Below are 15,281 nucleotides of genomic sequence, written 5' to 3'. Positions count from 1 at the left end.
ACTACTTTCAAATATGTACTACAAAGAGTTTGTTGTGAGGTTCCTGAAATGTGTTGGCTTCCCTCAGGGGTCATGTGGGTTTTTTGTTGTCTTTTTTTTGGGTGAAACTCCAAGAACCAGGGACAGGATACCTTATCAAGTGAAAAAAACATCTGGCTTTCATTGCATTAGAAGGTGTTGTTCGGGGCATGGGTGATGGTGACACATTCAGTCATGGACTTTTCAATGAACTCATACAGTCATGGGCCTTTCATATGACAACACTGACTGACTAGGCAAGCTGTCTACAATGGTTGCATGACGGTTATGTGAAGAACCAACCAGATTCCGACTGGGTGTGAGACCTGCTTCAGAGGAGGGATTTAATGTCCGATGCTGTAAATCTTGTCAAAAGCCTATGTCTGGGAAAGCCAGAGTAGATGAGGAGACTCTCCCAGTGTTATTATTTAGGTTTGTACCCATAGGTGTGTTCTGTTCTCAACGTTGGTGAGAGGATTCTTTCTTCAGAGGATAGTGGTTAATGCAGAGACTCAAAACTAGTTTACACAATAAGAATAATCTACCATGAGTGGTCATCTGTGGATGGGCCATTTGTGTTAAATTTCCCTATTCACAGCTCAGGAAAAACTGTGGAAGAATGGTCAGAAAAAAATTTCAGTTTCTCAATCTGAAGAGAGGTACTTTGAAATGTTCTTTCGGGGCATGATATAACTGATGCACAGATCAACTCAAAGAAGCTATGTTATGTGTCTTACATTAGACTTACACAAAAACAAGCCAGTGAAGATTCCAGCATGAATGAGGAAGGGCTTCCCAAGGCCCCAACACTAGCTGAGGAGCAGTTCTCAACTAATGGTTGTGAAAGGAGGAGACTCATTTATCTAAGGGCTTGTGGCTGCTGCCAGGTTGTTCTTATCCAATAGGTTTACTCACAAACAATCACAGATACTCAGCCCTAATAGGACTCAGTGGGTTTATTAATGTTTTTTAGAAGATATTAAGCCCAGAAGAATGTTGATGAGTACCAGACTGAGTTAGAGGGAGTCAGTGGTGTATGAAGGTTCCAAAGTATGACTGGGGAGAGCTGGGGGAGTGGGATGGTTGAGACGGAGGAAGGGTGGATATGGGAGCAGGGAAGAAGATACCTTAACTAAGGGAGCCTTTTTACGTTTGACAAGAGACTTGACTCTAGAGGGGTTCCAGGGTGTTCAAGGGGATGTCCCCAGCTAGGTCTGTGGGCAGCAGAGGAGAGGGTGCCTGAACTGGCCTTCTCTCATAGCCACACTGATGAATATCTTGCATTTCACCACAGAACCTTCACCTGGCGATGGATGGAGATAGAGACAGAGACCCACATTGGAGCACTGGACTGAGCTCCCAAGGTGCATATGAAGAGCAGAAGGAGGGAGAATATGAGCAAGGAAGTCAGGACCAGGAGGGGTGCGTCCACCCATGGAGACAGTGGGACTGATTAAATCGGAGTTCACCAAGGCCAACTGGACTGGGACTGAACGAGCATGTGATCAAATCGATCTCTCTGAATGTGGCTGACAATGAGGGCAGACTGAGAAGCCAATGATAATGACACCGGATTTTGATTCTACGGCATGTGTTGGTTTTTTGGGAGCCTAGTCTGTTTGGATGCACACCTTCCTTGACCTGGATGGAGGGGGTGTCTTGAACTTCCCACAGGGCAGGGCACCCTGATTTCTCTTAGGACTGGGAAACGAGGGTGAAGAGGAATGGAGGCAGTGGGGGAAAGAATGGGAGGATGGGAGGAGATGGAAAATTTTAATAAATATATAAATAAAATTTAAAAAAGAAAAAAAAGAAAAAAGAAAACATTAACTTTTTATGCATTAATTTTAAAAAAAAGTTATATTAAATTTAACTTTATTTGGCCTATGAAACATTATTGTGAAAATAGCATGATTTAAACAGTAGTATAAATTTAAATATTTACTTACAAATGGTCACTTGATTTTTCCACCACTGTATTGTTTCTGCTCTTCTTCTGAAGTCTGCTTTTGGTCTTCTATGCCAGCTTCTGTTGACAAGTGCACATATTTCAATAATCTAACCAAAATGAGCATTTAAATAAAAGCTATTCTTTTCATAATGATTAAAAATTAGGTAATAGAAAATACTTCTTTTCATTTTCCTAAATAGTAGTTTGTAAACTATATAGTTGGTCACACACTCCATATCAGAATGTGAAAGGTAGATGGGTGTTGCTTTCCCTATGTTGGCTTAGAATAGCTCAGGTAGAGAATGGGCTCAGCATACATATAAGTCTAACGTGTAATTTCTACATGCTTGAACCTTCATGTTTACAGAGAAATTCATGTTTACAATTAAGGTGCAAGAATATTTTTCTACCTGTGGTTGGAGCCTGAATGTAGCACAAGTGAGTGAATTGGGTTTAAGAGAAGGGAAGAACAGAGCATGAAAGGGTTTCAGGGACTTTTCATAAATGCTGAGTGTGAAAGTGATCACAGCCCAGACTAAGAAACAAAAGGTCAATAATTTAATAGGCACACATATCTGAAGCTGTGCAGAGCTGGACTCTCACCATCCCTTGATGTTAGATGTGAATGAGCCACATGAACTCTTTTCTGTTGTTTGTGTGACACTGTCTGACTTCTATTGCACGGTTTTCTATGTTGAAAGAGTTCATTTAGGTGCTTTGTGAAGTGTCATGTAACTCAAAAAATCAACACTATCAACAATAAAAAGATTAACAAAATTAAAACAAAAGTGTAAATATTTACAAATAAAGAACTAATAATATATAAGTTGTATGGTTCTGAGAACTTTTCATTTAGAATTTGCACGAATCGCTCTAGGAGAATTTAGGAAAAGGTTCTTATATATTCTAATTGTGCCAGGTAAGTACAAAAGAAAATGTATTAGTGTCATATTGTATTATTTATATCTACATAAATGAATCTATGATTTTTCAACAACACTGAACTAATTGCTACATACATTGCAATAGACAAAGGCACAGACAAGCAACAGCCTGAAGGTTCTCATTTACAAAAAGTGCACCCTAATTTATTGTGATATCATTTTTGTAACAAAACAAAATAAGGTAGTTCAAAACAACCCTCTTACACAGAGCTGACCCTGCTCTCTCTCATCTGCCCTGTGATGGCATGGGTAAAAGAAAGATTCCCTCACTAATTAAAATCTGCGGCAGGTGAGAGAACTGGTCTTGAAGTAAGGAAAGTGGGAGAAATAGCACTGGCTGCTAGAGCTGGCCCAGTTGTTGTGATGCAAATGAGCCAGTCCTGATGGCTGTGAGAGCAACAGAGGTGATCCTGTACCCATGTCCTTAACTCCCAAGGGATCATGGGAAGGATAGATGCCCTCCCCACTCCACCCTTTGTTACCTAACTGTGGCAGGCAAGAGTAGGCCCCAAGGTAATGAGAGTGAGAGAACAAGTCTTACCTCACACCAGCTAGGGCATACAGGAGAACATGCCCTGCACTCACCATGACAACACAGTACAGCTGACCTTGTGGTCAGGGTCTTAGGCCAGCCAGCACCGAGGGCATGAGAGCAGGAGAACTGACACTCCTGCCTCATATGCCTGATGCAGCAATAGGGAGAGAGGGTTTGCTAGCTTTTCTGAGCAAAACAGTTGGGCTGGTCCTGGTGATATGAGTGTGGGACCCATATCTGAGGGCCCAAGAGTAGGAGAACTATCTCTGCTACTTGCCATAGGCTGCATTAGGTGAGCTAGCTTTGGCAGTGCTGGAGAGCTCATCTGGGTAGTGACAATGAGGACAATCTAGTGAGCTGATCAACCCAGCTACTACCCAGGCCCAGAACCAGGACTATGAGTTGACTCACTCCAACATCCACGTGGTTTATGAACTGACGGAGCATGTGTCAGGCAGAACCTAACAGAACCACAACAGAAGAATCTCTAGGACAGGGCAATATGTCCAGGGGAGCCATGATGAGAGCCTATTGTTGGTGATGGTGGCAGAAACCAGAGGCCTCAGGCCTTAAGCCAAACCAATGACTCAGGGCAATGAACACTTGCAAGTAAAGATGAATGGACTCAAGGATAAATTGGTTAAGATGATGGAACCTGAATATTAAACACTGAAGTTGAGCTTACATTTATAAGTACTTCATAATGTTCTTGGGAATATTTTTAAAGCATGTATACTACTAAAGTGACTGTATTGCTTATATCAAATCCTATCATCATTATCTCTAGGATATAATTATATCATTGTGAGTGAGTGTTTGAAATGTCTTAACTGCTTTGATCAGAAGAATGTGATTTAGGAAATTTACCTGGTTGAAACTGATGTGGTTCAGACTTTGGTTTGGAGATCTGGTGGGCATAATCCCTCAGCTGAATGGAATTTGAAATGAGATATTTAATCAATATTTTGGAATTCAACCAATATGTAATTATTCAATATAAATATTAAAATGTAATTACCTCTGGGTGAAGACATTTGTAGGCCCACACTGAAAGGGAACGGATATATAATAATCAGTCACATATAAAATGACAACTCCCAAAATACCTTTATGAAGGCTGTAAATGGCAATGAGCTCTCATTCCCTTCTTTCAAGACAAACACCTATTATTTTACTGGTTAGGATAGAAATTGACAAAAACATACTGAAATAGACCAAAGCAATCTACAAATTCAATGTCATCCACATCAAAATTACAACTACATTTGCTGCAGAAACTGAAAAAGAAACTTTCATCTTCATGTAGAAACATAAAATAACCAGGACAGCTAACAGAATTCTTAATAATAAAAAAGGCTGAAGGCATCACCATCTCAGATTTCATGTTTTATTATATAAAGAGCTAATGAAATAAAACAGCATAGTTTTAGCATAAGAACAGACATGTTGAACAATAAAATCAAATTGAAGACACAAACAGAAGTCCACAAAACAATCGACCCTTTAGTTTTGATAAAGAAACCAGAAATACACCTTGATAAATGACAATATCTTCCAGAAATGGTGTTGACCAATCATGGTGGCTGCATGAAGAAGAACACACATAGACCTCTATTTATTACCCTGCACAAAATTTAACTCCAAATGGATCAAATACCTCAATTTCAGACCAGATACCCTGAATATGACAGAACAGAATGTGAGAAATAGGCTTGAACTCACTGATACAGGAAAAGACCTTCTAAAGAGGACATCTGCAACACAGGAGCTAATATCAACATTTAAAAAATGGGTCCTCATGAAACTGAACAGCTTTTGTATCCCAAAGTGCACCTCAGTAAGACAAAATCAGGCTACACAATTGGAAAGGAACTTTAGAAATTACATATATGATAATAAAGTTAGTATCTAAAATATATAGAAAAAAGCTGGGATCCTAAAAAACAAAACAAAACAAAAACTAAAAATTGTATTCAGAAATACTGAGAATTTTCAAAACATGAAACACAAATGGCTGAGAAACATTTAAAAATGCTCAACATCCTTATTCATCAGTGAAATACAAATCAAAACTAGTTGGAGATTTTATTTTACCCCAGTCAGAATGGTTAATATAAATAAAACAAATGACAGCACACGCTTGTGAAGATATAGAGAAAATGAAACACTTATTCATTACAAACTTGTGCAGCCATGTCATACACCATGACCAAGTAGGCTTTGTCTCAGAGATGCAGGGATGGTTCAACATATGACAATCTGTCAATGTAATCCACTGTATAAAAAACTAGTGGAATGGTTTTGAGTTTCTCTCTATTTCATTTAATGTTAGCTGTTGACCTGCTGTATATTGCTTTTATTATATTTAGGAATGAACCTTGCATCCCTAATCTCTCTAAGAGCTTTATCGTAAAGGGATGTTGAATTTTTGTCAAATGCTTTTTTCGCAGCATCTAATGAAATGATTATATGGTTTTTTCATTCAGTTTATTTTTATTTAGTTTATTAATATAATATAAGTTGATATATATGTATATTATATGATATAATATAATATAAGTTTATATAAATATATATAATGGTATAATATAATATAAGTTGGAGGATTTTTGTGTGCTGAACCAGCCCTGCCTCTCTGGGATGAAGAACCCAGCAATTCCACTCTTGGGAATATACCCAAGAGAAGACCAATCATACCACAAAAGCATTTGTTCAAATATGTTCATAGCAGCACTATTTGTAATAGCCAGAACCTGGAAACAACCTAAGTGCCCCTCAATAGAAGAATGGTTAAAAAAGGTGTGGAGTCAATTTTGCTAGATATTAGAATGGCCACACCCGCTTGTTTCTTAGGTCCGTTTGCTTGGAAAACCTTTTCCCAACCCTTTACTCTGAGTAGATGTCTATCTTTGTGGTTGAGGTGTGTTTCTTGTAAACAGCAGAATGTTGGATCCTGTTTTCGTATCCAATCTCTTAGTCTGTGCCTTTTTATAGGTGAGTTGAGTCCATTAATATTAAGTGATATTAATGACCAATGGTTTTTGATTCCGGTTATTATTTTGTGTGTGTTTGTGTGTAGTAGAGTTTGTGTGTTTCTTTTCTTTGAGTTGTGGTTGTGAAGGGTCGCTAGATGTCTGGGCTATTGTAGGCAGTCTTGGCAATGCTGGATTTCTTGGATTGTGATTTTCCTTCTATTACTTTCTGTAAGGCTGGATTTGTGGCTACAAATTGTTTATTTTTCTTTTTATCCTGGAATATTTTGTTTTCTCCGTTGACAGTAAACAATAGACTAGAAGACCAAGATATTAACCCACAAACCTATGAACACTTGATTTTCGACAAGGGGGCTAAAGGTATGCAATGGAAGAAGGAAAGCATCTTTAACAAATGGTGCTGGCATAACTCGATGTCAACCTGTAGAAGAATAAAAGTAGATCCATATCTATCACCATGCACAAAAATCAAGTCCAAATGGATTAAAGACCTCAACATTAATCAGACCACTTTGAACCAGATAGAAGAGAAAGTGGGAAGTAGTATACAAGACATAGGCACAGGAGAACACTTCCTAGGTAGAACCCCAGTAGCACAGACGATAAGAGAATCAATGAATAAATGGGACCTACTGAAACTGAGAAGCTTATGTAAAGCAAAGGACACCGTCAGTAAGACAAAAAGGCTACCTTCTGACTGGGAGAAGATCTTCACCAACCCCTCATCAGACAAAGGCCTGATCTCCAAAATATACAAAGAACTCAAGAAACTAGACAATAAAACTTTAATTAACCCAATTAAAAAGTAGGGTGCGGATCTGAACAGAGAATTCTCAACAAAAGAACTTCGAATGGCCAAAAGACACTTAAGGTCATGCTCAACCTCCTTAGCAATCAGGGAAATGCAAATCAAAACAACTATGAGATACCATTTTACACCAGTCAGATTAGCTAAAGTCAACAACACTAACGATAGCCTATGCTGGAGAGGATGGGGAGAGAGGGGAATTCTCATCCATTGTTGGTGGGAATGCAAACTTGTGCAGCCACTGTGGAAATCAGTGTGGCAATTTCTCAGGAAACTGGGAGTCAACCTCCCTCAAGATCCAGCAATTCCACTCTTGGGAATATACCCAAGAGAGGCCCTATCATACTACAAAAGCATTTGTTCAACTATGTTCATAGCAGCACTATTTGTAATAGCCAGAACCTGGAAACAACCTAGGTGCCCCTCAACAGAAGAATGGTTAAAGAAGGTGTGAAACATATATACATTAGTGTTTTACTCAGCGGTAAAAAACAATGACATCTTGAATTTTGCATGCAAATGGATGGACATAGAAAACGCTTTACTGAGTGAGGTAAGCCAGACACAAAAAGAGGAATATGGTATGTATTCACTCATAAGTAGATTCTAGCCATAATTAAAGGTCTTTGAGCCTATTAATTGTGATCCTAGAGAAGCTAAATAAGAAGGTGAACCTGAAGAAATTCATGTAGTTATCCTCCTGGAGATTGGAAATAGATAAGAGTCCCAGGTAACCTCGGGTGCATGGGGGGGTGGGTGGGAGGGTTGTTGGAAGGGGAGAGGGTTAGAGAGAAGGGAGTAGGGGAGGAATGGGGAAAGCTCAGGGGAATGGGATGGGAGGAGGCAGGAAGGATGTATATGGGATCAGGAAAGAATATATCTCAACTAAGGGAGTCATTTTAGGGTTTACAAGAGACTTGATTATAAATGGGATCCCAGGTCCAAGGAGAGATCCCCCAGATTGTTCTCTGGACAGTGGAGAGGATGCCTGAACCGGCCTTGGCCCATAACCTTACTGATGAATATTTTGTTTATCACCATAGAACCTTTATATGGCTATGGATGGAGATAGAGACAGAGACCTACATTGGAACACTGGACTTAACTTCCTAGGTCGAAACGAGAAGCAGAAGGAAAGAGAACGTGAGCAAAGAAGGCAAGACCAGAGGGAACCTCCATCTGAAGATGGATGGCGATACAGACGGACACCCACATTGGAGTACCGGACTGAGCCCCCCCAAGGTCTAAATGAGGAGCAGAAGGAGGAAGAACATGAAAAAGGAAATCAGGACCACGAGGGGTGCGATCACCCACTGATACAAGGGGACTGATCTAATGAGAGTTCACCAAGGCCAGTTGGACTGGGACTGAACGAGCACTTGATCCAACCAGATTCTCTGAATGTGGCCGGATTCTCTGAATGTGCCTGGCCTGGAGTCTTTCTGAAAAGCCATTGACAATGACACTGGGACTTGTTTCCTCTGCATACACTGGATTTTTGGGCTCCAGTGTGTCTGGATACTCACCTTCCTGGACCTGGAAGAAGGGGTAGGAACTTGAACTTCCCATAGGGCAAGAAACCCTGACTGCTCTTAGGGATGGAGAGGGAGGAGGAGAGGGAGTGGGGGGCGTGGGAGGGTGTTGGGAGGTGGGGCAGAAATGGAAACTTTTATAATTTAATAAACTTTGGGAAAAAAAGGTTCAGAACCTTGAAAAAAGAAAGAAGGTGTGGAACATATATACTTTAGAGTTTTACTCAGCAGTAAAAAACAATGACATCTTGAAATTTGCATGCAAATGGATGAAAATAGAAAACACTTTACTTAGTGAGGTAACCGAGACTCAAAAAAGAGGAACATGGTATGTATTCACGCATAAGTGGTTTCTAGTCATAGTTAAAGGACATTGAGCCTATAATTCGTGATGCTAGAGGAGCTAAATAAGAAGGTGAACCCAAAGAAAATCATATAGATATCCTCCTGGATATTGGAAGTAGACCAGATTGCCAGGCAAAAGTTGGGTGCACAGGGTGGAGGATGGGTTGGGTGTAAGGGGATATAGGTAGAGAGAAGAGAGAAGGGGGAGGATTGGGGAGAGCTTGGGGGAATGGGATGGGTGGGATGGAGATAGGGTGGATATGGGAGCAGGGCAGTAAATATCTTAATTAAGGGAGCCATTTTAGTGTTTGCAAGAGACTTGACTCTAGAGGGGTTCCCAGGTCCAAGGAGAGTTCCTCAGATGCTTCCTTGGGCAGCAGAGGAGACGGTGTCTGAACTGGCCTTGTCCCATAGCCACACTGATGAATATTTTGCATATCACCATAGAACCTTCATTTGGCAATGGATGGAGATAGAGACAGAGACCCACATTGGAGCAGTGGACTTAGCTCCCAAGGTCAAAATTAGGAGCAGAAGGAGAGAGAACATGAGCAAGGAAGTCAGGACCATGAGGGGTGCATCGACCCACTGAAACCATGGACTGATCTAATGGGAGCTCACCAAGGCCAGCTGGACTGGGACTGATGGAGCATTTGATCAAACTGGACTCTCGGAATGTGGCTGTCAATGAAGGCTGACTGAGAAGCCAAGGGCAACGACACTGGGTTTTGATTCTAATGCATAGACTGACTTTGTGGGAGCCTGGTTTGGTTGAATGCTCACCTTAATAGACCTGGATGGAGGGGAGAGGACCTTGGGCTTCCCAAGTGGCAGGGAACCCTGAGTGCTCTTAGGACTGGATAAAGAGGGGGAGGAGGGAAGGGGGAGGGAAAAGGGAGATAGGGAGGAAGTGGCAATTTTTAATAAATAAATAAATTTAACAAAACCTGAAAAGGCTTAAAAATAAATTCTAGACACACACACAAAAAAACAACCTTGAAGAAATAAATTGAAGACAACACTAGAAAATGAAAAGATCTCCCGTGCTCTTGCATAGGCAGAATTAACATAGGAAAGAAGTAATCTTACCAAAAGCAATCTACATAGTCAATGTAATGCCCATCAACATCCCATCAAAATCCTTCAGAGATCTTGAAAGAACAATACTAACTTCATATGAAAAAACAAATACCTCAAGATAGCCAAAACAATCCTGTACAAAAAAAAAAATTTCTGCCACCATCATCCTGAACTTCAAACTCTACTACAGAGTTACATTAATTAATGAAAAGAGCCTGGTATTGACAAAAAAACAGATAGGAGGACCACACCTGATTTTTGACAAAAAAGCTAAAAATACAAAACGGAAAAAGTCAAGCATCTTCAACAATTGGTGCTGGTGTATCTGGATATCAACATGTAAAAGAATACAAATATAACTATATCTATCACAATACACAAAATCATGTCCAAATGAATCAAAGACTTCTCCATAAAACCAACCACACTGAACATCATAGAGGAGCAAGTGGGAAGTACGCTGTGAGACAACAGTCTTTTATCCTGTCCCTTGTATTATTTTTAATAAAACACTGATTGGCCAGTAGCCAGGCAGGAAGTATAGGTGAGGCAACCAGGCAGGAAGTAGAGGTAGGGTGATGAGAACAGGAGATTTCTGGGATAGGAAAGAGTCAGACTGCAACCATCACACAGATGCAGAGGAAGCAAGATGTAACTGCCTCGCTGAAAAAGGTACCAAGCCACATGGGTAACACAGACAGGAATTATGGGCTAATATAAATTATAGAAGTTAATAAGAAGCCTGAGCTAATAGGTCAACCAGTTTATGATTGATGTAGACCGCTGTGTCTTTCGTTCAGACTGAATGGCTGTGGAACAAGGTAGGACAGAAACCTGAATCAAAAAATGGCAACAAAGTAGACAGTTAAATCCACTTTAAAACCTAAAAGGGTTTGGGAAATAATTCAAGACAAAAAAGAAGAGAGTTAAGCATGGCTTCTTGGTAGCATTTTCTCAGGTGTGCTCTGTTTTCTAGAGGCAAGTGCACCTCATTTAAGATAGACTTCCTGATTCACTTTGAGCTGCAAAAAACTTGCAGCTCTTTTAAGAAGTCCCACCACCAGACACTTAAAAGGTTTTTATGAATAGCTAATAGCATGCTTCTTGGTAGTTGCAGGGACCTTGAAACTCCATAAAGTTGTGGCAATAAACATGGCTCCAGCTGGTACCTCTACCATGAAGCTAGACTCTCAGAAAGCAAAGAATGGGCTGGATACAGCGGTCAAAGCCATAGCTTTAATCCTAGTCATCTTGCTTATCAAATTAAACATACATACAAACATACATACATACACACAAAACATACAGATTAAGGAAAGAATATTAAGAGCTGCAAAGCAAAAAGGTCAAGTGCTATATCCACGGCTGTCTTGCCAGTGTAGCAGAAATGCTGACTAGGCAGGCAAATATTGCTGGAGGATCAGGATCTGCGCTCCACGAAGAAGTGTTCTGGGCTGCCCCGTGGTAATCAGTTGTGGTGTAATGCCACCTGAGTCGCCATTTGTACTGACTCGACCTGACAGTACTTGGTGCTATATGTCTGTCTTTTCCCTTGTCTGTGTGTTCTTTGTGATCCTTGCATATTGCTAACACATCAGACTATTCCAGGCAGTTGCGGATAATAGCCAGTTCTGGAAATAGGGAAGTCATCATTAAAATAATTCCTTAATGATGTGGAGCAAAAGGAGTTGCTCTTATCAGGAGAAACCTTAGAAGCCTTCTGTAGGGAAACAGCTGCAGCAACACTAGATGTTTGCCTGAGAATTACATGCAGGAGGCCTATGCAGCCTTCATTATGACCAGAATAAACCTAGGCTAATTACAACATCTGTCCCTGAGAGTCGGGGAGGGAAGAAAGTTGAGATTTATGGTATGAAACCAGATTCAGACAAGTTTGAGATCATGCCTTTAAAATTTCCTAGCAGAAAGTTTTCCCAGGAAGATAGTGGCCTTCTCCTCTCACACCCCAAGATATTCTGAGCACAAGGTCACTTAGCCCAGCCAGCCGCCTGGTACAGACTGGGTGAAAGTCCTTGTGTCCAAGTCAAAGCATTTTCAAAGATTTTTTTTGTAAACAGTTATATGCTTTTTTATGATCTGATGATGTATGCCTTGCCAAGTTCTTTGTTTGTAATAATATAAAAACCTCACACTGAATAAGTAAAGCACAACGGCATGTCTCAAATACATTGAGAGTGGTCTGTTTGTCACTTTCCTCGTCATATCCTGATTTCTCCTGTGCCTTCACCCTGATTCCCCCACGGTCTGAGTGGCTCCCCTGAGCTGGTCCGTAGCAGTCAAGTAACTTATAAAGGTAAACCCATCAGACTTACACCGAACTTCTCTATGGAAACCATGAAAGACAGAAGGTCCTGGATAGAGGTACTGCAGAAACTAAGAGACCATGGATGCCAAGCCCAGACTACTATACCCAGCCAAGCTATCATTCACTATCAATGGAGAAAACAAAATATTCCAGGATAAAAAGAAATCTAAACAATTTGTAGCCACAAATCCAGCCTTACAGAAAGTAATAGAAGAAAAATCGCAACCTAAGGAATCCAACATTGCCAACACTGCCTACAATAACTCAGACATCTAGCGACCCTTCACAACCACAACTCAAAGAAGGGAAACACACAGACTCTACTACACACACACAAAAAAACAATAACTGGAGTCAACAACCACTGGTCATTAATATCACTTAATATTAATGGACTCAACTCACCTATAAAAAGGCACAGACTTAGAGATTGGATACGAAAACAGGATCCAACATTCTGCTGTTTACAAGAAACACACCTCAACCACAAAGACAGACATCTACCCAGAGTAAAGGGTTGAGAAAAAGTTTTCCAAGCAAATGGATCTAAGAAACAATTCTAACCCCAGAAAGCCTACAAACTCATGAAAGCTGAACAGTCAACTACTGAATCACCCCTGGGTCAAGGAAGAAATAAAGAAAGAAATTAAAGTCTTCCCTGAATTTAATGAAAATAAAAACACAACATACTCAAACCTATGGGACACAATGAAAGCAGTGCTAAGAGGAAAGTTCATAGCACTAAGTGCCTAATTAAAGAAAATAAAAAATTAATAAAAAAGGAAATTATGATATTTGCAGGTACATGTATGAAACTAAAAGAAATCATCCTGAGTGAGATAATCCAGATCCAACAGTTAGCATTTGTCGTACATAAAATCTTAATGATGACTCTTACCTTGGTTTATTTCATTTTTTTCTGTATCAGTTCTACATGATTGGTCAGCTTTTCTGGAATCCTCCTCCAGTATATTAGGGTCAAAAACACTCTGTCAAATGGTATTAGTAATGAGTATCAGAAAGGTTTTATTTTTTCTATGAATATTCCTTGATTTCTGACTATAAGAAAATTGTACTTGACAATATATGCAGTAATATTTAAGACCATGATCTTTGAATGGGAAATTTTATATATACACTGAAGTTTAAGTTCATCTTTCATTTATCATGGTATCCCATTATATACAAGGACTATAAAAGAGGAAATGCATTTATAGACAAAGTAATCCCTTGTATGCATATATTAATGATGACAATTATTTTTATGTTACAATACAACAAAGTAATATTTACTTCACAGTAAATTTGAAGGATGTTTATAAAATAAGTGTCGTATTCTTAATAGGGTCATTCCTTTAGTACAGGATTAACATGAAGTGTTATAACAATGACTCTTTGTGGTTAGGAATAATTGAAGATAAGTATGATGTTAAATGTATTTATATTTTGTCATGTTGAGTGTGAAGGAAATAAGGTAGAAGATGCTTATTTTCACTAAATAAATCTGACAGAATTGATATATTTTGTTAATTTCTTATAGATAGAAAAAACTTGAACAAAATGATAAAGAAGACCAAAATATTTTTCTATATCATCTTTAAATAATAGTGCTGTAATACAAAGTAGGCACACTATGCAAATGTTCCTCAGTGAACAAAAATAATCTCCAAATACATCATTGCCACATTTCCTACATGTTTTCAAAAATAACCAAACCTTGATTTCTCATCATCCAAGAACTTTACAAGTTCTGAGATGTCCATTATTCTATGTGCTCAATAAAGCCATCCTAATTGACATTCACTGAGTGGACATGCACTCATCTTCTAAGACATCTTGGCCTTCACGCTTTTATCTCTGATAACACCATACCATAACTGCTCCTACCCTGTACGAATCACCCCCACTGTCATGCTTCCTTTACACCAAAAAGGACCCATCTGACCCAAAAGAGTTGCTTTTACATGTTTTGTGTCCTATCACTATAGCATAGGCTTCCATCTGGAAGAGTCAGTGCTTAATTTCTCAGCAGATAGTAAATAGTCACTATAAAGATTTCTGTAAGTTCAAAGTTTTAAGAATGTCCTCATACTGCAGTGAGTATGGTACTGTGTGTTATGACCCTGGAAAGATCATGGAAAAGGGAAATATATAGTGTCTTGAATCAATGTGAATTCTCAACATTAATTCAATTCCTAATATATACATATTCATTATGGACATTGGACTAGAATTAGTAAATAATTTGCTTTCATTGGATTGAACAAAATATTTTCTTTGTTCCTTCACAATTAGGCCTCCATTGTGGAAGCAAAAATTATTTTAATAGGCACTTTAGTTAAGTATATGACTAATTTATCTACTCAAATGAGGACCTGGAAATAATCCAATGACCATAAAGGAAACATTACTTCTTTGTGTGATTGAGTGTAATCATTATATCAAAAATTTAGTTTATAAACCAATTATTTCAAATGTAGAGTAATGAAGCTCTCCAGCCATGTAAAAAGTTTAACATAAAACATGGATAATAATTACATAATAATTTACTGAACAACAAAAGAAAATGATTACCTGTGTGACTAGATTCTAAGAATACCATGGGTTTTGTAGTAGATAAAAGCCTTTCATTTTAATGTTAAATTATAATTTATTGATTGAATATACAAGCCTGATATGCACTTTACTTTGTCCTGTGGTAATATCATTAAACCAAACAGTACTAAGTAAGAAATTTCAATTTAAATAG

General features: G+C 39.0%; 1 protein-coding gene across 1 annotated transcript in view; it reads right to left on the bottom strand.

Moving 5' to 3' along the window:
- LOC125396512 (uncharacterized) overlaps nt 1–15,281 on the bottom strand; it is a 52,623-nt gene that overhangs the window by 11,719 nt on the left and 25,623 nt on the right. Inside the window, exons 11-14 of the mRNA XM_048428457.3 lie at nt 13,431–13,521; nt 4,467–4,495; nt 4,316–4,376; nt 1,968–2,047 (exon numbers count right to left, since the gene is read on the bottom strand). Coding sequence (XP_048284414.3) covers nt 1,974–2,047; nt 4,316–4,376; nt 4,467–4,495; nt 13,431–13,521 — 255 coding nt within the window. The 3' untranslated portion in view covers nt 1,968–1,973. The remainder of the gene's footprint in view (nt 1–1,967; nt 2,048–4,315; nt 4,377–4,466; nt 4,496–13,430; nt 13,522–15,281) is intronic.

Source organism: Myodes glareolus, chromosome 24, assembly GCF_982192425.1.
Source record: "Myodes glareolus chromosome 24, mMyoGla1.1, whole genome shotgun sequence".
In the NCBI taxonomy this organism is placed as follows: Eukaryota; Metazoa; Chordata; class Mammalia; order Rodentia; family Cricetidae; genus Myodes; species Myodes glareolus.
Note: the sequence above shows the minus strand (reverse complement) of the source record. Positions and strands in the feature narration are given on the sequence as shown.